Here is a 24521-nt window from a genome sequence, read left to right on the forward strand (position 1 = left end):
AAATCTGTACAGATATCTTTATAGCCCTGACAATGTATGGTCAGTTAATGCTTCCAAACATTATTTTAATTGACTAATTTTCAAAGCAAGTTGCCAGGACTCAAGTGAATGCCCCTAACAAAATGTCTAAGAACCTGGATTTATAAATCTTCATTTTGTACAATGGAAAAATAACCAAAATGCACAAGCAGTTATGCAAGGAAGCTAATGCTGATTTCACTGTGTTTCCAAGCAGGACATTTTTGAAACAGCAAACAAGGTATTGACAAATGGCCAGTCTGTACCTGTAAGAGGCGATGGTGACCCAACTGGTGTTGATGGATTCGATGGAAAACTACTGCTGGTATGATCAGGAGAATAAATCTGACAACAGACAAAGAGATTATATATCAATATATGTTATGATACACAGGAAAAAAGCTATTATTATTCTTTTTCATGTTTTAATTGTCACTCTTGATTCGGGATTGGTAAAAAATGCAATTTGATCCTTCAATCACAGCCCTGCTTTATTACACTCAAGGCTCTAAAAATGTCCAAAGAACTTTCATTTTCAAGCAGCTGTCCAAATAAGCACAGCCTGTATTTCATAGTGACACAAGTATAAGTGACCTTCCTGTTCATTCATTTAAGAGCAGCAGAAATTACAGCCTTTCTGTCTCTGCAGGAGAACGATTCATGTAAGAGTTCACAGTACACAGCTAATGATATCAAAGAAAACTTCAGGAAAATGCCAGTGAATAATGACTTTCCAAACTTTAGAGAGATTTTAGCAGTCAACACATGTTATCTGCTAAAATTTAATCCTTCACAAAATACCAAGAAAGCATTCAGGCTCTCTTATTATTGGTACCTACCAAACACAAAACACTTGAAATTTTGTTCCTCTTGCAATGTATCGCAGCACATAACATGTTTCTCTCTTATTTCAGTATCAACTGACCTCTTGAGATACTGAACTTACACTTACAACAATTCTTTCCTTGCTATTAATGAAATGAAGAACTACTGGTAAAAATAGAAGACACAATGCTTAAAGCTTTAATTAAAAATTAAAATCTCAAGACACTGGGAAAATTCATTTTATGAAAGGAATAGAATAGATTTAGAGGCTGACTATGGACTTCAGAACATATTTTTATAGGTCATCGGTTCAAACCTGTTTTACTTGAGCAGAGACCAGGATTTGTTAGTCATCAGATGGCAGTTAAAAAAATCTTCACTGGCAGTGTGGTTGATGTCTCTTCACACAGACAATATGACATTTCAGCATTTAGCTGACAATAACTTCATTAAGTTCCATATTGTATTTTCTGAACTGACAAAACCAGGACCTGATAGACCACATGCTCCTTCCTGGTATATCATACTTTTCCATTAGAAAAGACCATCAGTTCCCTAATGGAAATGCTTCCTCCTTTTCATACATGCTAGAAAGAAAATATATTTAGAACAAACTACCTCATACTACCGGAGGAAATTCATGCATTGTACATCAGCATAAAAATAAATCTTGGCCGTCAGTGTAAGAACGGTAGAGAGTTTCAGACAGATAAGATACAGAAAATTAAAATAAAGGCAAAGGCCACAAAGTTTTCTTTGAAGCTGCTCATTTTCCATAGGTCTACCTGCCAATTTTATTTTGCTGTATTTTATAACAGGGAAAACCTACAGAACAGCAAAGCCCCAAGTAAAACACGAGGTCAGAATTCATTCTGCATGCAGTCCCTGGCTGCTGTGCTGTTAAATGACCAATGATGAACAACCCTGACACCTTCTGCCAGGCTTAAACGGTAACATGACTCATTTTACTGCAACAAATGAGACTCCTCCTCCTATCAGTCATGGTCCATTCCAATCAGTGGGGTGCCAATATGCCAAGGTCTAATGAAAAGGCTCTTAGACAAAAGCTGCACAATTGAGAGCCTGCAGAGCCAAACCTCGGAGCTGTTAGTCCAATTTTTTAAACACTACAGTGTACATTTCAGTTAGGCTTTGTTATGTTAATGTTATTGAGTCTAAAGCAACAAAGAAACTTAATTCATGAATTACTTTTAGAAGTCAACTTCCCTACATTTTCTTTTCTTTTGTGAAGGGACCAGTGGCTATTTAACTACCGAGACGGTACAAAGGCCTTTACCCTAGTGCTGAGGTAGGAATCAAAACATAAGTTATCACAAAGAGGTCTGATATAATCAACAAAGTTAAACAGTCCTCCTGTTTGATCTCCTCTAAATTAAAGACCAAGTGTTTTGATTTGGCATTAGGCAATGAAATAAACCAGATGTTTCTCCTGCCATATAACCCTCCATGGGCACAATCTTAAAGGGTTATTGTTTGGCAAATGTTCAGGGAAACACATTAGAAATGGCACGAATACCCAGATTTTCTTTTCTTTCTATCTATACTAGTTCATTATCCAAACTAATGCATAATCCACAGGGCTTTGGGAACTTTGTGTAAATACTTTCATGTACAATTCTCTTTCTTGCCTACCCTGAGATTAAGACCACAATTATCCAGGCTTAAACCTAAAATAAAAGAACCTTTGCAAATGTATTATCTGGCCTTACATGTTTAATCACATACTATTCTGTATGGTCTTTAATACCTAAACTGAAGAACAAATGTCGTATCCTCTGATGTTTCACACATGAAAGGCCTATTGTGAGATGTACATCAACAGAATTTTAGAACTAGAAATTCCTCTCAACAGTTGCTGCAGCAGCATTTAAAATCAAAACAGAAAGGAATACCGTGGCATCTTAGGGGGGTAAGAAAAAGGCACGACAATCGCAGTATTTAAATAAAACTTTGTTCAAAGAGAAAAATATTCTTGATTTCCTAGCTGTCAAAATTCATGTGTGTCAGCTTCACCTGCAGGAGAGCCCACCTCCCTCCCGGCCCAGCCGCGAGCCGTGCTCTCGCTGAACGAGCGCAGGGAGTGTGCTGGGTGCGCGTGGTGCGGGGTGCGGGGGAAGCAGATGGATGAGGCGAGGGATTTGAAGTGTGCAGACTATGGCATGCACTGATAGAGCAGATGGAATGCATCACCATCAGCTATGACAGAAATGATTTATGGAATGACCTGGCTGCTCCTGCCAAGCAACAACACGGGATGACAGAAACAAGTTTCTATGACAACCAGAGCCCACCCACCAGTTAGATTAAACATTTCTGCCCTGACTTCCACTCGCAATATATTTAGTTTTTCCTCAAAACATCAGCCTGGCTTTCTCAGCTAGTGACTTGGACAAAAATACCTGAAAGGATGAGAAAATCATTTAGAAAAGGAGTGAGGTGGAAAATGTCACGAAGTCCCGCAGGTCTAACTGGCCAGCGTGTCAGACTTAACAACGAAATTTTGTTCCGGCTGCAGAACAGCAGACACCCAAATACATCTGCAGAGCAATGAACAGCCTGGAGTGTGTGAGCACTGCTATTTCTAGGAGGCAAAACGATCCCCGTTCTTTTCTGACAGGTCTCAAACAGACCAAAAGAGAGAGTTAACTGCCCTCTGGACTCCCAAATTGTTATCTACTTGCTGAATCCCCGAAAGCTACAGGGACATTTTTCTCCTCAAAGCCAGTAGGTCAGAGTTCTCCTCCCCAATATGGACATTACAGACATTATCAGATCTGGTAATCTTTTAACATATGACCCTCTGAGGGATGCAAGGCTAACAGGATCTGCATGAATATGCACATTTGCATTCACTGGTATGAGGTGAAGGATGCAGAACCCAACACAGCGATGGTCATTTAGGGCTGCAAAGTTTGCTCCATACAAGAAATAAAAAATGCTTCCCCCAGCCACCATTCCCAACTCTGAAATTTCTGCTGCTGTGTATCAATTACTATTTTATAAAAAGTACATCTGATTGTACTAATGAGAAAAAAATAATTACCCTATGCATGCATATGGAAACAGAGCTCACAGTAGATTGAAGATACTTGCCATGTTTTACATTATTTCAACAGGAGTTAAAAGTTAAAATTTATGCATATACAACATTCTAAAGGCTGTTCTATAGATTATAGCTATACAACACAGCATTCAAAACCTCTCAGTTTTATAAGGCCACTGATAAAACATTTTAAACCTTGAGGCAGGATCTGCTCTAAGACTAATGTTTAAACACTACAGAAAAAGAATTAAAATCAACTTTTTATGATTATCTTTTACTTTGTCTAACCAGCTTTTTAAATCAGATCTGCCTTAAATCTTTTGATCACCTGAAGAAAAAGGAATTCAGAATGAGTCTTCTCCAAATAAAAGCATTTTTCACTGGCATTTAAAAAAGACATTTTTCTAGTATAGGAAATTGCATAATAGTACATTGTTTTGACATCATATTTGAAAATTCCTGATTTGATATTATACAATGAATGACAGATAAATAATGGATTAAAATATGTGTTTCAGATCTGAATATTCTAACTGCTACTTACAGATGCCAATGCCTTTCCAAGTGCATCACCTGTCTGTGAGCTTCCAGCACCATTTCCTCTGTTTCCTGTAATGTGGAAAGCAAATCCAACACTTATTTTTAAAGCTAAAATTTTATTTACTTTTATTATTTTATTCATCACATAGAGTTGAGCAACCACTTTTTAAATGGATTTTCTGAGGAAGTCAGTGTCAATAGAATCAGTTCTCATTAGACTTAAAAATTTAATTAAAACAATTAGATTTACATTTAGATGCTCTCCTCTTAAAAGTCAAACAGTACCACTGAGATAACTTAAGGACCAACAAGTGAAAGTAGCTAGAAAAAGACAAATTATTTTCTAAGATCATAGCCTAATTTTAATGAAATGTGAAAAGAAAAATCAAAATCAGAAAATTACATTTTTGCAGCTTATTTCTAAACTGCTGTCACTGAAGTGCTGCAGGTTTAATTAATTCTTAAAGCCAAATTCACAGAATAGCTCTTCATGTGTCTCCTTGCTCCCTCTGCTCTAATTCCCTGTGTTGTACTCTCATCTTTAGTTTAAGAAGTCCCTGCAAAGCTCTGATGCACCAAGCTTTGTGTCACCCCTGCTCTCAGTCGCATGTCAGCAGCTTTGCGTGCCCTTTTGCTCCACACGCTATTAAGCCAAGAGGAAGTCTGAAGCCCTGCCAATTGGAAACACAGAGAGGAACTGAATCCTCCAAAACATCTCCTTTGCTATAGAAGACAGACCCTTTAAGAGCAAATCTTCTTTCTCCAATTATCAACTTCTAAAGCCAAAAAATGTATTGAATGTGAATGTAAGTCATTCACATCAGAAATCCAAATAATGCAATGCTCGCTGTTTCCAAGTTTGTGACAAACTTGGATTTTCCAGCCTGAATTTCCCATGCAGATTCACTAACTGGGTTCTGTTTAAAGATCTTGGTGTAAAACATGCTCCCAAATCAAAGCTAACATAGTTACCCTAACTAAATTCCACTTCCTTAAAATGAAGCTAAGTGCAAATCCTACCAAACCAACAAGGGGCATCTTTAAGCACTTAACTTCTCCAGCTGTTTCTTAAAATGAGCAAACATGTGCAAGGAACAGATGATCATCCTGTATTTCTTGGTTCTTAGGTGAGCAGAGACTAAAACAGCCACCATACTGGCTGCTCTGTAATCTCTAAAACAGTTAGGAGAGGAATTTACGATGCACTTTATCAACCTCCCCTAAGAAACAGCCTTCCTCTGCCTTTCTCCAGAGCAGTGCTTTGGTGACACAGCAGCTCTGAAAACTTCAGCCTCAGAACTGCCTATATGGACATGCACATGTACTGAGCTACAGAGGGACAGTGGCCTCTAAGGCAGACACATCCAGTCCCTGAGCATAGGCTGGACTGTGAAAGCAAGTAAATGGGTAAGTCTTAAGCTGACTGAAAAACCATTTGCCTCATCTCAGCCATATTGAAGACAGAAATATCACAGTGGTGAATCTTTCCTGATCTACGAGCATGCCATAAATTAAATCTTATTAATTTTGTGCGTCATGCAGCCCTAAATTTCATTTTCTTGTAAAGTGGGAAAAAAAAAAAAAGCAGGAAGAACTTTTTACCCAGAATATTATCTGATCCATTGACAGGTGGAGTGTGTGAGGCAGCTACATAAGGTGAACTGCTGGTACTGCCACGATGGAAGCTGGACATTGGAGGAAGACTGGCATTTATATCTGTAGGTGAGACTGAATGCGGGGGATAGCTCTGGAGAGAAGAGAAGCAGACATAAGACATTAAGTAGTCCTTAAATAAATGTTGATATTTTAAGATACTAAACATGTAACACCCAGCTCTTTATTACAGCAAAAAGGGACTCATCCATCCTCTGAACAGACCACTACACAGTCACAGATTTTTATTTATACAATGGGCATAACTAAAAGGACATAAATCTAATACAGAAAGTTTGTGATTTCTAACAACAGGGTTTTTAACTGACAGACATGAGCAGCAAACAAGAAGTTAATTTTCCTAAGTTAGCTTTCCATACACGACTATAAAGAGATTAATGTGTGCTGAGTCTTACCAAACGGTCATGTGTGTGCAGGCTGCCGTAACTGCCGGACTGGGACATGTGGGAAGAGGAGCCTCCAAGCATCCCACCATAGCCAGGCTGGCTCATGCCATTGGATGAACTCCAGAGGTCAGAAGAATTGTGGGTCCCATCTTTTTTTGTAGTATTTTTTCAGTAGAAAAGAAAACAAGAAAAATACATTTAATGAAGAATACTAATTTCCCTGTTCCTTTATAGGATTATTTTAAACAAATACAGAATTCAGTTACTGAGACTAACATCAGTGGGGAAACGGTGACCAGTTCATACCGCATCTTCTATTTTCATGCCACCACACTGTTGCTATATTTATTAAAAAAAAAAACAACCAACAAACCCTAAGAAACAACAGAGGCTTTATAGCTGAAATATAATCCAACCACAGCTGAGAAAATACCAAGCACTTCTGCTAATTACACAGACCTTCAGTAAGGCCAGATTTAAGTCAAGCGTGTTGATAAAAAATCCAGACTGAAAGAAATAATAGGAAAGGAGGTGGAGGGGTAAGAAGTTTGGCCAAACAGAACTCATCATAAACATACACTGCAAAACATCTATTTACCTAAAACAAGCAATTTATAGTCTAAGATACTCTAGCACCACAAAAATATAAAAACATTTCAAAATATCAGATTTAAGTAGCTGAAATTACTACATTACATAAGCCTTAGCCTGTGTGTCAGTGCAGTTTCCCTTCTGTAGCACAAACTGAAGTGCTCTGTGAATTCCCGTACTGAGACTCTCAATGTGCTCCAAACCCGCACCAGACTGCAGCACGAGCTAATTGTGTGACGTGAGGCTGAGGAAATGGATTCTGCTCTCGTTTCGTTCTGTGCAACCCCCTTTTTTCTGGCATGCTGGATACACAAGCATTTGAGAACATAAGACTGTTAGCTGATATTGTACAGTCAAATTCCAGAAGAGTCAATAAGCCCCCACCTCATTTTTCTCTATCACTCCAGTGTGCTGCTCTGAAGCCCCTACAAATCAAAGGATGGCAATTCTGTCCATCTGGCCTGGTGTGTAATCCCTTTAAATTTCAGTCAGCAATTAATGTCATGAGAAAAACTTTACATCAACAGACAGTTCCCTTCATCTAACTGTTTCAGAAGTATATAAAACTTAACCACAGGCTCTAGCACAATATGCTCTCTTTACACGTCTTCATTCACTCAGTAAAACAGTGTCTGACTGCAGATTTCTGCCTAAAGGACAAGTGGCATTTTACCCACCTTGCATAAAGAAAGTGCTAGCAAACATACTGCTTGGTGGCTTAGGAGATGGGTAACTTGGAGATTCTCTGTTGAAATCATCAGAACTCGGGGATGGTGCATACACCTACATATTGGAGAGCAATAAAAGCAGGTTAGCAATAACTGAGTGTCATGCATTAAAAAAGCCACAACAGCATACAGATAGAGAGAGAAAGCACAAATAAAAAAAGAACAGTGTAGCAAGCCGCAGCATTTGTTGCCCTTGTTTTATTTGCTTTTTAGCAAGTTGCCACAGTACAGAGGAACTACAGTAGAATGATCCTAACAACACACTTTCTGGTGTGCCAACTCAGCCAGGTGGCCTGATAAAAGCCTGAATGCTGATTTTGCTTTCTAAGTACACGACTCGCACAGACTTGTTGCTCAAGATAAAAAAGCAAGATAAAACAACTGGGCCCCAAACAAATTTTATTTTAAAACAACTGTATGCCTGTTTGAATATTTAATTAGCTGGCATCCCAACAATCGGAAAGAATAAGAACATCCAGTGACAAATGGAAAGGTTTTAATGTGACCGTTTTATCATCCGTTCAGAAGCTCACACGTCTTTGGAGAGTCATCAGAAATACACACATGCATGTCCTCAGGAATAATCTTAAAACTACAACAGCGAGCACGTAATTTTCACACTGGCCTAGCATTAAAGAAAAGCAGTATTATTGTTTTTTCAGTGTTAACACACCAGTGGAATGCCCATTCTCAACTTGCGAGCAGCAAATTTTCTTTTCAAGTTAAAAACGTAAGACGCCAAATAAACATAATGACTCAGTCTTTCACTGCAGCCACTCTGAGAAGAAATATAAAATGTATTCAAGAATAAGTAAAATGAACGAGGCCCTGTATTCACAGAGTAGAGGACTCTATCCATAACTAGTTGTTCCGTATCGAATATTGCAATGATTAGTGTGCGCTAGGAGACAAATTAATTAAAAAACAAATTTTTAATTTAAATGTTAAATTTTTTTAACATTTATGTAACATTTAAACTAGAGCATCTTTTTTCTAAGAAGTAAAAAATGTGGTATTTTTAACTGTTTATCTTGTTAAATATAGATGACTTCATAAATACATATATGAATAATAATTTCAACTTTAAAACTTATATAATGCAAATTACAAAGTGCACTATGCCCTAACATTCAAAAGTGATTATTTTGATCCCCTCCTATGCACAGACAGACACACACATTTCTACGGCATTCACAGCCCTCCCTGGTTTTTCTGAGAGGTTGTTTACCAAGCAAGAGAAGGGCCAGGAAAACCAAGCCAGCCAACAAAAAAGCCTAAGTTCCCCTAAAAAAGAACCATTGTCCTCCCAGAGAGTGACTGTTCTGATAGGGACATTGAGGATAGTGAAGTGGGCAAGTCCCGCTCCATTTGCATGCCAATCCCCCTCCTCCCGCTGCCGAACGCTTTTGCAGCCCTGCTGTTGTGGGAACAAATGGCCGGGATGTGCCTGAGCCAGCGCCTCTGACATCACCCGCACCCAGGCACTGCGCTCTCGGCCTCGCTCCACAGCAACACCATTTCAGCAAAATCTCTGCAATTCCACGATGGTGGAATGGGGACAAAGGCACAGGGCACGGGCCGAGGGCACAGTGGTCGGGATAAGCCATGTAATGAAAAGGGCAGCAGGTAAACACACACCTGGTTAGAAGGAGTCATGTGAAAAACTCAAAACTTTCAGTTACATGCTTGCTTACCGTTGGTTTTTATTGAAAACAAATAATATTTTTTTTTTTAAAGAAGGCTTTTCGGAAAGCTTCTGCTCAATATTTTACTCGAAATTTTTCAGTTTATGGAATAAATATAAAATAATAGAGATGCTTACCAGACCTGAGTGACAGAATGACAATACATTCTGAGCAATGTTCGCAGTACATATGTATTTACTCTATATGAATGCATGTATATTCCATGCCTGAGACATATTTTAACAGAAATGTCACTCTGTCAAATTGTAAATACTTGCACTCATAAAGACTGCAAACATATTAGGTAAAACTGGGCTTAGTTTACAAGTTCTCTGTTGTGCAGAATAACACAGCATATGCTATAGCTGATGGATAATCTATCACTGTCATAGGACAGCAGTGGAAACAAAGCTTTATGACATTTAGCACTGCCATGGAGATGTACACTGATTAATGCGAAGTCACCTACAGTGAATTATACTTCTTTTAAACTGCAACGTTATCAATGAGATCTGTAAATACAAGCTTCAGACTGAAATTTTAACATTTTACATGATTGGGTGATCTATAAAAACTGAATAAACACTATCTCAAAAGGGGAATTAAACTCAAAAACTCCTACAAATGTGTAATTTACAAACACATATGTACAAGCTATTAACGTAATAAAAATGTTATGAATTATACAAACGTAAAGGAGGCCTTTGCAAACAGCTACATGAAAGTCCTAGCACAGACACATAACTTCATATAGTTTCTGCTTGTTTTGGTATCTTAACTATAGCTTGCAAAAACATAGCTGCAATGTTATGAAGCTGCACTTGTGCCAGTCTAGATTTTTCAGATCAAAGGGTTCTTGCGGCAAAACACAACTGATGTGGTCTCAAAGACTTCATTAACTCCAGATGTGGGGAAATAGCCAGCCAATTCCACAAAAGGAGCGAGTCTCTTTTAGTTACAATCAGAACTACCCACAAATTAAAACCAGGCCTCTGATGTCATCTGATCACCTGCAGATGAGCGCCGGGTTTTTTCTGGTTAATGACCTAATCATAATTTTTGTGTTGCGTTACTACAAACAAAATTTAAAAGCAAAGGAGAAATTTTACTAAAATTAACCCAAAGTCTATGAGATGCAAAATACAAAGGTTTAAAATAAGAAAGTTGACAAAAAGGATGAAATTTTATTTTTAGGTGGGGAAGCAATGCATCAGGGCAAGCGGTCTGTTCACTCTGAAAGCCCCACAGGCACTGGGACCCCTACCCAGCAAAACCTACCCCAGTGGCTGCTGGCATGGCCGTGCAGTGGCTCTCCAGTAGGACTCTGTGTCCTACTTATAGGGCTTTCTCTTCTGCAACAGCTGAGTAAGGCAGTTAAAAATATGACGTGGCTGCTCAAGACAGCCTCTTTTAGCCATTAAACTGATAACACTGACATCCAGGAGGCATCAAACCAGTTTTTCCTGGCTGACATTCCCACTAAGACAAGGAAGGAAATACTGTTAAAAGGTCAGCCTGTTTGCAGTCTCCTTGAAGAGGGCTGTCTCCAGCAGGTAGAAAGAGGAGCCCATCTTTAATCCCCTCAAAATCACTGTGCCCAAAGGCACCGAACATGCCTCCATGCTGACAAGCAAAACACTCTCCCATTATGAATGGGAAATTCCCTTCGATAAACGCAAGCCAAAACCAGTTTTTTTACATGACTTATCAAGTCTTGGACTCGACTTTTTTGGAGCTGTGCTAATATATACATCAATCCTAACGCTGCAGTGCTCCTGAAGGGTTGATAGCCTCCGCTGAGGAAAGCAGGACAAACGAGTTGCAGAGGACGTCAAGTCAGAGACCCACATCAGTCTCTCCTGCACCCTGAACTGGTTTACGTCTCTCCAGCAGGAAAGGCAGGATGACAACTCAGATTTCTTTATGAGGGGTGGTGGTGGGGGCTGACTCCAGATCTGAGGAGACATTAGCTGTACGACATCAGGTTTAATCAAAATAAAAGCACCACCCCAGTTCTGAAATCTGCCTGGGTGATTACCACAGGTAATGAACATTGTGAAATTTATGTGGACCTAATATATCTAAAACATTTCAAATATTACTCACTGTTGCTTTCTTTAGTAATACAAGTGCCAATAACTTCAACAGTAATTTGAAGATCTGGGTTTACCAAATTTTATGCTACATAAAACTTCCAAGTCTCGTTCTATAAATGCATTTAATAAATATAACACTCCGAGTCCTCCTGTTGGCATCCATCCTCTCAGGCAATTTTCCTGTTTCAAATTCTTAAATATTTATCAATGTTTAATATTAATGTTAAAAGCAGATTAAAAAAAACAGCAGTGAAGCAACCAAACTTACTTCCGATGAGCTCATGCTATCTCAAGACCAAGGCTCCCATCACACACACTGTTTATGAAATTATGAATTATGTTACTCATTTAAGCATAGTTATTAGCAATTCTTGGAAGTTCAGGAAAATATTTGTCAAGCTGCTTGAGACAGAATTTTTTGAAACCAGTAAAGATGAATAACCTATTCTGTAGCTTGTAAACTCTGCTAAGTAGCCTATCTGCATTCCATCAGCATCAGTCATGCAAGTGCGCACTGATGAATGATTTGTACATGTGGCAAAACTTTACAGAGTATTATCTGCAGGTTTTGTAGCAAAAGCTAATTTTGCTGAAAGGCAGTTCTAGGAAAAGGAAACTTGTTTTCATGTTTACCGTATTTCTGACAAAATCATGTGCTAAAACTTCAGGAATGCAGAATATTAACTACAGTTTTCCATGCTCCTCTTTACAGCAAGACAGAAGCTTAAAAAAACCCCCAAAAACCACCCAACCAAACCCAAGATCCAGTCTAAATTCTTGTTTAACTGATATTTAAGCAAGATGATAAAATGAAGAGCCCTAGTGTACTAAGTCAGTATAACCACTTCCTCAACCATACTTTTGTTTCCAATACCAGGTGTAAAGGTTCATGTATTTAAAAAACTCTTCTCAACATCCAAAATGAAAATAAAAGACTCCTTTAAGAGAACAGTCCTGCCTGCAAATCAAACCATATTTTTTAAGGATGGAATAAAATTCAAACTTCTTAGAGTAGCTAAACTGAATTCCATCTTAAATAAATGTTTATGCAGTTTAGGCATGCTATACATGCCTATTTGGGTATTCTGAAATGCAGAATCCCACTGTAAAGATACATAGCACAAGTACTTCCTAGCTTCTTCCCTAGGGAATGACAATTTTAAAGTCATGTTAAAAAGCGAGAGGCAAATTTAGCAAAAATATCAAATTCAGTATAGAGAAACCTTTTGGCCTAGCTTGTTGTTTTATTATTAGTAGTAGTTTTTATTTTTATTGTAGTGTGAACTATAGAGGAGAAGAAAAAGAAGGTAAAGCAGCAAAAACAACAGTAGAAAGAAGGATCTATTTATATAGTGCTTGAAGATTCTTTTTATATTTTATTTCCTAAGCAAAATCTCTTCACCACACTCTTCAAATCATGCTGTCACTAAGGGACACACGCAACTATGTCTTCAAAAATTCCTGATTAAAGTCAGATTTTCAGGAAACAAAAACCAGATCAGTTGAAATTACTCTGCCTGTTTGTTAACCTGTTCCCTGTTTTTCAGAGGGCTGCTCGAGCTGTGGGAGGAATCCCAAGCACCAGCAATGCCCCCAGCACGCAGAGCAGTGGATACAGCCCATCTTCTCCATTTGTCCCTCTCTCCTCTAGAGCCACTCTCTGGTTGTGCACCTCCAGCACAGACTATTGTATTTCTCCAGACAGACCTTGCTGGGCACGTGCTAAGGGAGCCAAGGCACGGAGCAAACGGGGCATGGAGCAAACGGGGCACGTTCCTCTTGGTGCGCGCCTTGTGCGAAATCCGGATCTGCCCCACACAGCACCTGAGCCCATCCCTGGCTGCTGTCATGTGCCCAAGGAAATGGACATAACCTTCCCTTTAAAGCATTAATAAAGCTTGTTGTGGACAAGACACCCTTCTGGCAGGGGACCACTGCTCAGTAGATTGGCAGTTCAGCCCAATGGAGTGGAGCAGGGAAAAGTCTCTTGGGCTGATGAATTGTAACTCATCGTTTTTTAGTGGGATGGGGAGGGGAAGGAAAGGAGCGAGAAACAGAAAGAAAATAAAAATTCAGCTGACCAGTGTTTACTACCACCCTTTATCCAATGTCCACAGCCGTGTGCCCCTAGAGATTTTCCAGATGATCTTATATTTGTCCTGACTCACAAATGTTAGCTTTGACCTTGTGTAAGTTGCTGTGGGCAGCATATGGTACAGAACAGCTTTAATTGTACCTTCCTCCCTGTGTACTAGCTGGCCCAGCACTAATAAAAGCAAAATTGAATTTTAGCACCTGGTTGCTGCAAAATTTACAAACTGAAAACATTTTATGTGGACATTGAAAGCCTAAGTACGTTATTTATTGCATAACAGGCCGGGCAAGGCCCGCTGTGGTGTCGCCTGCGCATCACGCAGGATTATTAACGTTCCGCTCCGCTCCAGCGCTGACACTGACGGCTGCAACTCGGGCAACTGCTGCGCTAAAAACCCCAAATACACCCAGCCCTCCCCACACCTCTGTGTATTTATCCATCTATACACGTGTGCTCCTCAGCAATGTGTTTATAAAAGCTTCATACGCTCTCGAAATTCTCAAGAAAAAGAGTATTTTCTCTAAAATAAATTCCAATATAAGCTACTTTACCAAAGAGCAAATCACAAAACACTACACATTTGCAAAATACCTATATCTCCTGACTCTTTTTTCATCCTTTTAAAATAGGCATTGTAGAAATCTACTGTAAAAGATCCAGTTTCTCCATCTTGGAGAAGGGCTCAATCTCAGCCTATGATGAGAAAAATAAATATTTATTCATTAATAAAATATACTCTTACATAGACTGGTATATTAAATCAACTCATAAAATGCACAAAATAAAACAATATAGTGAATATACTCACAAATCCATTCTCACATGAAATAGTAGTAATAGGTGATATAAAATACAATTTTTTAAAAAAAATTATTTATTTCGGTGATAACTGACATTACTGCATTGCCATTCTATGTTAAAATAATTCTACAGTACATTTAGAAAATAACTAACTTATTTCCATACTTGTAGGTAAACTAAAAACAGAGGAAATCATGCAACTATATTTTACTTTTAAACACAAAGATGGTATCAGACTTCCATCAAATATCATTTTGGTACTGTTGCACTTCCTAAAATCTAAATGAAAAGGCCACAGTGAATGAAGGAGTTTGCTTAATTATGCTTTATTAAAAAAAAAAAAAAAGGCACAATTTATATTTGTGCTATTATCTCTACCTAAGTATTTCTGCAGCTTTATTTTTAATGGCGATTAGATATTTTGATTATTTGGGGGTCTGAGGTCTGCAGCATGGCTCTTGAATGAAAGAGAAGATAAAACTTCAATGATAGAAACAATTTTTAAGTATAATTTTTTTTTCTTAAAAGCTCTATATAAAAACATTGTAAGGTTTCCTTAAACTGAGAGTATCTTCTACATGTCAACAGGTGAAGGGAAAAAAAAAAAAAAAAAAAAGAAAAAAACGACCAACAGCAACAAAAATCCCCCCAGGCTACGTCTAGTGCAATGCAAGAGCTTTATTTTCTTTATGAAACACACAAGGTCTTTTTTCTTCTTAATTTGAAGGAGATTCTTGAAATACATATTCTTTTCCTATAACACCTATCATACATAAGAGCAAAATTTTACTCCTCAGCAAGGTATCTGTATTAAACCACTACTTTTTACTTCAATGGGTCCTTCCTAAAACATAAAGAAATTATTGAACTTGTAAAAGTCCCTCATTTATATTTCAGGCTTTAATATACATGTCAGTCCCCACCAAATCATCCTTTGGGGTGCTCATATACATGGCTTTTAGCACAATATTAAGCTTTGTTTTGGCTTACAAAATAAAGAAATTGAAAAGGACAAAACATTTTTAATAAAAAGTTTACATATTTTCTACATGTGATTTCTCACTTCTTTTGCGAGTAAATGAATCTGATTTTATATGCATTAGCAGGCATCGAGGAATGCCAGCATCCAAAATCTAATCGTTCATCTAAATAAAAATCTCCAGCTTGAACAATGAGGCTCATGCTGACAACTACTAATTTATCAGACAATACAAATAAAAGCGTTAAGGCATCAAAATTAGGGTATACACTGTTCTCTAACTGTAGAAAGGTTCATACAAAGATTTGGCATAGACATCAAGAGGCGTGCTTCAAAAACTAACACAAAAACCAATCCCACAACTCCACATAACCTCCTTATGTATATTTAAATTAGTAATTTAGGCCAACTTGCAGCATTCCTAGGAGAAACAGTAGTAAAAGTTACTAAGATGGGTTTTTTTAAAAAAAAATTAAATAAAACCTTGGGCAACATGATATAGGATGATCATATGATTTGTCATCTATTTACTAAGTTTTCAAGCTCATAAAGGTCACCTCTGACCCATAACAGGCACATGCTATCAATTTTCAAGCCATGCCCTCCTACAGTACCAGCACTTACATCTACTATATGCCTGGAAATACTTAATAAGATCAAAGCCTTTTTTCCTGCTACAAGAACAAAGAGAAATGTTGTAATAGAGTGATCTGTGCTCTAGAAAGAATAAAATCAAAACTCCATGCAAGTTATATTCCCTTTGCTTCAGGGGTATTGTATAGTTAATTTTACTTAGGTCTTATATATATCTTCACATAAAACTTCAAACAGATTGTTTTAGCCTAGGAGCAGACATGAAAGAAAAATCATTTCATATTTGAAAGACAGCTGGCATTTATACCAAAGGAAATGAAATAGAGACCAAGCGATTTTACTGATTCCCCAACCTCTCCTCCAGTGTCTTCGCTGTTATTCAAGAAGCTCATACACAGCGTCTTTTATGAATATAAAGATCCATAATTTAATTATCATTGAACAAAAATCTTGGCAAAAAAAAGTTTACTAATGAAAGCGAAACTCACACAGGCCCACGGGAGGAGGACCAGCAATAAAGAAACAAAACAAAACAAAAAAAAAGCCACAAAAAAAGATCAGTATCAGCATCTTCCCTTTTCCTACTTAATACTATTTTTATAACAGAAGAAAGCCAAAACCACATATAACATAAATAGACTGGAAAAAAAAAAAAAACACACCGTTGTTAATTCGCCATCGTACGCTAATTTCTAAACGCAAAAATCAGAACCGGCGTTCTCATTTAAAAATTAGAACTATCTACCACGAAACAGAAATACCTCGTTCAATTTCCACTAAGTTAAATCCGCAGAGAAAAAAAATTTTTTGTTTCCCCCCCGCTCCGGAATCCGCTTTTTCCGCCCCCCCCTCGCGAGTTCGCAGGAACATTTGATGATTCCCAACTCCCGCGGCGAGCGCCGGGCCGGGCCGGGCAGGGCAGGGCAGGGCAGCGCTGGCGGGCGGCCCGGGGCGCGCCACTGCCGGGGCTGGGGCTGGGGCCGGGGCCGGGCCCGCCGGGGACCGGGGCTGCGGAGCGCTGCGTAAAAACCAACCCAAAACACCCCCAGCCGAACCCTTCGATCCCCCAAGAAAAGCCGCGGGCACGCAGGAACACAAAGTTCGGCGGGTGTTGGCGGCCGCCCGGCCCCGCCGCACAAAGCGGCTCCCCCGTCCCGGCGCGGTCCCCGCACAGCCCGGTCCCCTCAGAGCCCGGTCCGCCGAGCGGCCCCGGGGAGCCCCCGCCCAGCGCGGCCCGGCCCGCGGGGCCCCGGAGCCGAGAACTCGCGTGAGCCCGGCCCGGCGGCCCCGGACAAAGGCGGCCCCTCACCGTCTTGCCGTTGTAGTAGTACATGAGGGAGCTGCTGCCCACGCCGGGCACGGGGTAGGCGCAGTACATGGCGCGGCTGGCGCGGGCCGGGCTCAGCGCGCCGCCTCCCGCTCCCCACGGCATCCACCCGCCGCCGCGCACATGGAGCGCTCAAAGGCGGCTTATGCAAAGCAGGACTGAACCATCTCCGGCCGGCGCGGGGGTTGGGCGCGGGGGGCGCGCCAGTCCCCGCTCCGCGCCCCGGCCCCGGCCCCGGGAGGAGGCGCGCAAGGGCCCGCGGGCGCCCAGGGCTCGGCACAGGCAGCGCTACGCGCCGGGAACCGCAGGGAACCCGCACATGGGCACGTCCGAGCCCCGAGATAATCGTCTGCTTTTTGTTTTAATTAAATTAGAGCACTTGTGGCCGTGCAGACGCTGCTCGATGCAGCTCCAGCCACACGGCCATCTGGCTCTGTCTAAAGTTGGTTCCAAGTTTGGCAAACGCTCCCCAAAGGCGCGGGGAGCCGGTCCCAGGGGAGAGCCGAGCGCCCAGCGCTCCCAGGGCCCTCCCAGAGGGGCAGCTCGCGGCAGGGACAGACCCTGACACACACAACGCTTACAGAAGGTGCTTGGGCTTTTTAAAAAATAAAAATTATGTAAATGTTTTCACTTTATGGAATCTTCCAAAATCCAACTTTAAGATGGGGCATACAAACCATAAGGAAAGATTCTCTTGGAAGCACAAGTCTAGGGTGCCTTTATGTTGTATTTTGTATGAATAAAGGACACGTACGTGCCCATACAAGACAGGGCAGAGAAGGGGAGAGGACCTCAGCAACTTTGTCACATCACAAAAACATGAATTATTCAATACAGCAAACAGACTGCAACTTCCAGCACTGAGATCCCTCAATATTTGCACACTATCAATGCCTGGTAGGCCTTTATGCTTTCTTCACTGAGCAGTGGTATTAACTAACATTAACTCTTAATGAGGCGTACATTTTTATATTTTCTACAAGTGAACACAGCTGGTTATTAACTGAGCTTCTGCTAAGGCAGATACCAACTTCAATCCAGGGAAAAAAAGGTTAACACACAACCACATTTCTCCACCTCTAGCTGTGTCTACTGCCAATGCTGTGAATTCTCCCTGCCTTCCTCCTGACAAAAGCAGGAAAATATTTCAGGATAAGGAAAAAAATGGGTAAAGTTCAATTCAGCCATTTACAGGGAGAGAAAGCAAGTTGCAGAAGTCTGGTTCATTCTGCCAAGCACTGTGTGTGTCAGTGAAACCCTCTGAACTGAAAAGATCCACAAGGGTGATAAACTGACTGCAGCTGAATACTACAATCAGATAAAAATCTCTGTGTAATGTCCATTATCTCAGGACATAACTACTGTAGTGTCTAAAAATATACAGAATATATACACACTGACAAAAAATATTCCCATCTCAAGCTTCAAATGCTTTTTCAGTGAACTCTTCCAGTCAATTAGACTATCATGCTCAGACTATGTTGGCAAATACATCCTGAAGTTTCCATCTGCTGAAGAACACTTGCATTTTTACTGCAAGTCAAACTACGCATCCAGAACTGTTTAACTATGCAGCAAAGCTAATGATATCTGAACCAAACTCCTCTCCAATACAAAAGGCGTAGCAGCAGCAGCTGCAAAAAAGAACATCACTATACTGCAGACTATTAAATTGCCAGGCCTGCAGAGTGACTGGCGGCTTCCTCCTTCCCTAGGGACCACAAAGACCCATTTCAGTCCCCAGAGAGTCCGTAAGAATCTTTGATTTGCAGCTAACAATGCCATTCCTTAAAGCTTCTCACTAATGTTCAGGACTCTACAGATGAGACATGCTAAAAGATCTTCAGATCTTTGCATGTGTTACTTCTTATAGTCCACTAGATTAAAAACACTACTTCAGAATAATGTACGACTTAGAAAAGTTGGAAAAGGCACTTTCAGATTACAGACCTGAAGCAGTAAGAGAACCCTTTAAAAAAAATAATTTTAGTATGCAGACTTTTGAAACATTAGAAGTACTTCCAGGGTAACTGCAGTCAGTTTCTGGAAGTAAAGACTATTGCCAACATAGTTGTAATGGCTACTGCACCTCCACGCACACATGCTCGGTTTAAAAAAAAATAGTTGTATTAGAGATGAACAGCATGATCAAACCCCCTTCAAATAACAACCATTATCCACCCATACAAGCAATTGGAAAAATGTTAAAAACATCAAGCAGAAAAACCTAACTTGACTGTGTGGCATTGGTGGGAGGCTGCTCTGTGTACTGCTGCCCTATACTTTTACAGAGCAATGTAGCAAAAAATACATAGGTAATATTAACTAGTAATGTTTACTAACACTATTGCCATTTATCAGTAGGAGTAAATCATTAACCTTGTTCTCCAGCACATGGGTAAGACAAAAGCAACAATATGATCAATAAAACTGAGGAACACCATTGCAAACGTCTGTTTGTAGACAAACTGGTCCCTCCATAATGAGTCACTAAATGAATTTGGTCCTGACTTACTTCCCCACAAATCAAAAGGATAACAATTGCATTTTACTGAAAAGGAAATTATTTGTCCTACACTCAGTTATGTCATTGGGAATAAAGTCTTGAGTGCCCAATGCTTGAAACATATCACTGTATCAGCTCTACATTTACTGTACAAAAACACTGTTTCTCACATTTGGTACATTGATTCACCATACAGGATCAGGCCATAATTCCATCAGCACATCAAAAACACATAAGTTTACTTTCACCAGGATAAAATATGAACCTAAAATGGAAGAATTTGAAAGACTACTGAAAAAAATGCTATGTTGTTAGCAATAACTCTATTTGCAGGAACTGCTACCAGGTAACTATTCCAAAAGCTCCTGAAGTCCAAAGCAAGTTTTTGTTTTGTGGTTGCAATTTTTCTAATCCTCATTTAAGCCAAGCAACAGCTGCTCTGAAATTTGTTTTCTTAAGAGAATCATGTTACAGTGAAATGAATCATAGCTGGATCAGCGATACTGTACAGGGTACAGTTGTTTACTCCATTTTTCCTTGGTGACAAGTCAAGGGTTAATCTTATGACTCAGCCTGACAAAACAAGTCAGCTGGAGACAGGGCCAATTTTTTAAACTTGATTTCAGACAGACATGTCGTCAGCAGAGGAGCACTGAACTGACATGCACTTTGTAGCCCGAATTGTTTCCACTCATGACCCTGTAGTGTGTGTCAAAAACAATAAACTGCCTATTCCTAAAGTATGTAAAGAGATTATGAAAGCTGATGCAGAGTGAAATACTGACCTAAAAATAAACTAAGCTACCTGTAAGAGAATATTTTCAAAGATGATTTTAACACGAGGAGATTTTGTGAATGAACCACATGTTCTCCCTGAAAACAAACTTTTATGTGAAATACATTTTTGTGTCATTTGTCAGAGCCACAAAGCAAATACACAATAGAGCATATGTGATTCATCACTTGAATTTATAAAAAATAAATATAATTTCTACAGAATACTGAATGTTATACCATATGAAAGATAGTTATGTAACCGTCTCAACAGATAAGCCATTCTCTAGTCAAACATATTACACAAAACTGAAATATCAAACTGCTTTAAAAAGGTTAATGCTTTTTATCAGTTTTGTTATTTTAGATGTGACTGTTCTCAGACAAAAAGCACCAAATCTTTTAAAATTATGTGCTACTAGAAATTAAAGTTCCTCTTTCACCAACAAAAACAACTGATGCGTAAACCCAAGTATCAAGTATCTCCTTGTGGAGAGTTAGCTTCAGTCTTGTTGAAAAAGAACAGTAACATGGTGAAAGCCCAAGCCTGCTTTCAATGGGGAAACCAGATCTTTTGTTCTTACCAACTTCCTTTAATTTCTTAGGGGCCAGGCTAACCTTCTAGCTTCGGAAATAAGGCAAAGGCAACTGTCCTAGAACTCTCTCCTTTCTACCCCACAGTGTCCAAGGCTGGAACTTCTTATCAATTTCAACCACGTTCAAGAGAGGAACAGAAGTTTCACAAGTGATAAAGTTCTTATCAGTTCTAAGAAAACTGGAACCTGAACAGAAGAGACAGACTCGAACTGATACAGAACAACCTGTTGCTATCTAAAAATATATATATAGTAATGTTGAGCTGCTTGTCCAGCAAAAATTCAGAAAAAAAACCCAACCTGTACATCTTAGGATTCCCAATGTAATTTATTTTAAAGCCAAGCATTTATGATGATTAACTATAGCAAAGCCAGAGTTAGGACCATTGCCAAACCATGCATTGAATATGCGGCATAATGCGACTGTCGGAATAAACAAGATTTCAAGCTGGCTGTTTTCAGGGGAAAACACAATGCTTATTATACTGTCCTCCATGTAATTCATCAGCTAAGTAAATGTTAATTTATTTTAAAATCCTGGAAGGATAGCCTTCTGTGTTAACCAACCACTAAGCATGCTGCTCAGCAGAGATGGAACAGATGAGCTGTATGGAAGGCAATTTAAAATAACCCAGTAGACTAAATTTTATAGGCAATCCCTCCTGCCAATATCCAAAGGATGATGTTTTATGCAAATTAATTTACTAATCTACACAAGAGCTAAAATAGTTTGGTGGTTTTCCTTTTCAAAGGGTTTGTCTTTAACTGCACATTTAACATTCATGCTACTATAACCAGGGAAAAAGAGTTTAAACCAATAGCGAATAGACAGTAAATACTAATTAAATGTATATTAATTGCTATCCACTACTTTTACCTTGCTATATTACAAGGTTGAGGGATGGTTGTTGGGGATTTTGTGGTTGATTTAGGCTCCTTTTTTTTTTTTTTCTGCAAAAAACTCCAGCTAGCTCTGGCAGATATGGGTAAAAAAAGATACTTTTCTAACAGGAAACTGCAGCTAGGACATTTCTGTTTCAGTAGTTCTTTAAATAATAATGAATTTATTCAATGTTCAAGTTGAATTTATCCAATCTTATGAGATATTTAAGTTATTAAACAAATATTTTCTTGGAATGGGAAAAATGAGGGGAAACGTGCTGTATATCCATTCTTCAGAATCAATCACAAAATAATTTCTTGGAGGAAGTTTCAAAATTTGTTTCAAAATCATTCAAATATAACTTTGATAGGATATTGCTGAAGTTCAGAAAGTTCTATTATTTTGCTGCAAATATAAAGCACTCACAGTTTCAAAGCTTCTATAAGAAGGTCTTAACTACCCATATCTACATTAAAAAATAAACAAACATGTTTATCATCCTGAGGCAATAAACGATCCTATCAGAGGCCAGATAATCACCACAAAATGTGCTAAAACCCTACCCGATGTAGAAACCTATCCAAACCATGAAGAGTTCTAAGCCCTGAGATGCGTTAGCGGGCTGTGAGCGCAGCCGCCCGCAGAGCACGGGGGGATGGATCTCTCTCTCCGGTCCCCGGGGCGGCCCGGGCGGGGCCGGCGGCGCTGCGGGGTCCCTCTGCCGGCCCGGCCCCGCTCCCCCGCCGCCTGCAGGGGGCTCCAGAGCCCGGCCCGGCCCGGCCCCGCCGCGATCCGGGCACGGAATGTCAGCGGAGCTGTGGAAGATGGCGAGTGGAAACGCCGAGAGATAACTGTGCCTCGGCACGGAGCGCATCGCGTCCTCCCCTTCTCCCGCTCTCCCGCTGCTGCTCGGCAGAACGGCTCTGCCAAGGAAGCCGAGAGCTACCACACGGCAAACGGGTGACCCTGGTTCTGTCATCCAGAATAAGGAATCCGCCTGGACCTTACAGAAAGAGGAACTCACAACTAATCCCAGCTATCAGTGCAAATGGAATGAAATCCCACAACTACGTCTCCAAGACTGAACAACTTTTGCTTGCTTTATAAAACCTGATGTCACAAGTAACTGTGGCACTAAAATAGGAAGTAATTTAATTCAATTTCTTTGCTTTATTGTGTAAAGACACATTTTTTTCATTAGTTTACTAATGAAAACTCTGAAATTTTATTTAAAGATTATGCAATGCTTTAATTTCGGTGCCCCTCTTTTGGAAAGCTTTTGTTTTGGTTTTGCATTTGTTTTGTTTTTGTATTGCCCATTTTTGACAAGTGGCCAGGTCACAAGCAAAGCAACCTGCCCCACTTTGGGGCTGAGCGAGCCAAGGGAAACCACTCACTTCAACAGCCCATGGAGGTCCAGCAACACAACATCCCTCACTGCTTTCTAAATATTATAAAAGTCTTCCCACCAAAGCCACAAGTATTATCAAGCAAAAGATAGCAAGGAATAGTCTTCAGAAGAGCTTGTATCCTTATCTATTGTTATAAAACACCACACCGATTTGTGGCAATGGACACATTCATCTTTGAGGAAAAGCAGAGTTGCAGAAATTCCATGTAACTTCTCCCTAAATAACACAATCTGCAATTCAGTATTTTTTAATAACATTTTTTCTAATTATACACAAAATTTATGGGTTTTTATGCAAATCTACACTCTAATTTAAGAGCATCTAATACACTTGAGTTGATATGTTACGAAAACTTCAAAAATAAAGTATCTTCAGTAAATCCAAACACAGAGAAATTATTTGACATCATTATATATCCATCATGGATATGCAGGATTTTCAGAGATCTCTCAATTAAGCAACCAGACATTAGTTCACCACAGTCAGACGACAGGACAGTTAGTTTGGAAAAATGATCTGATTGCAATTTTTTAAAAAACCTTTTAAGAGGGGGTTGCTCAAGTACCTTCACCCTAATTCAGTGAGAACTGGAGCTGAACTCTCACAGCAGGACTTTGCAATGGGCAGCCTGGTTGTTTAATGACAGCTAATGTTCTCACGTAGCAAAGAGCAGGTGGGATGCTATAATCTGAGGTTACTGTGGTTTTCAGATAGATTTCAAATAAAGGCCATGGTGAAAAAAAACCCTACAATAATCTAACCAGAAAAGCAGACCTTTTTCTTATTAAATATAAAATCTCAAATATTTTTACTTGGTTTGTAACATAATTTAGGGCTTGGATGTTTTATACATTTGCATTTTGTTCAGGTTCATAGATGAACAGTGTTTCAAAAGCAGTATTTAGCACGTCCCTAAAACTTTATCCCATAAATCAGGTGACAAAGAA

General features: G+C 39.6%; 1 protein-coding gene across 12 annotated transcripts in view; it reads right to left on the minus strand.

Annotated features, from left to right (window-relative positions):
• TCF12 (transcription factor 12) overlaps positions 1-24521 on the minus strand; it is a 161077-nt gene that overhangs the window by 21414 nt on the left and 115142 nt on the right. For 9 of the 12 annotated variants that reach the window (XM_083870934.1, XM_083870933.1, XM_083870931.1 and 6 more), the window contains 5 exons: positions 7776-7881; positions 6517-6656; positions 6050-6194; positions 4452-4516; positions 285-363 (listed from right to left, as the gene is read on the minus strand). In XM_083870934.1, coding sequence (XP_083727060.1) covers positions 285-363; positions 4452-4516; positions 6050-6194; positions 6517-6656; positions 7776-7881 — 535 coding nt within the window. The other 3 variants (XM_083870926.1, XM_083870925.1, XM_083870927.1) reach the window with 2 other exon arrangements.

This window comes from Zosterops lateralis (assembly GCF_965231275.1).
Source record: "Zosterops lateralis genome assembly, chromosome: 13".
Classification (NCBI taxonomy): Eukaryota; Metazoa; Chordata; class Aves; order Passeriformes; family Zosteropidae; genus Zosterops; species Zosterops lateralis.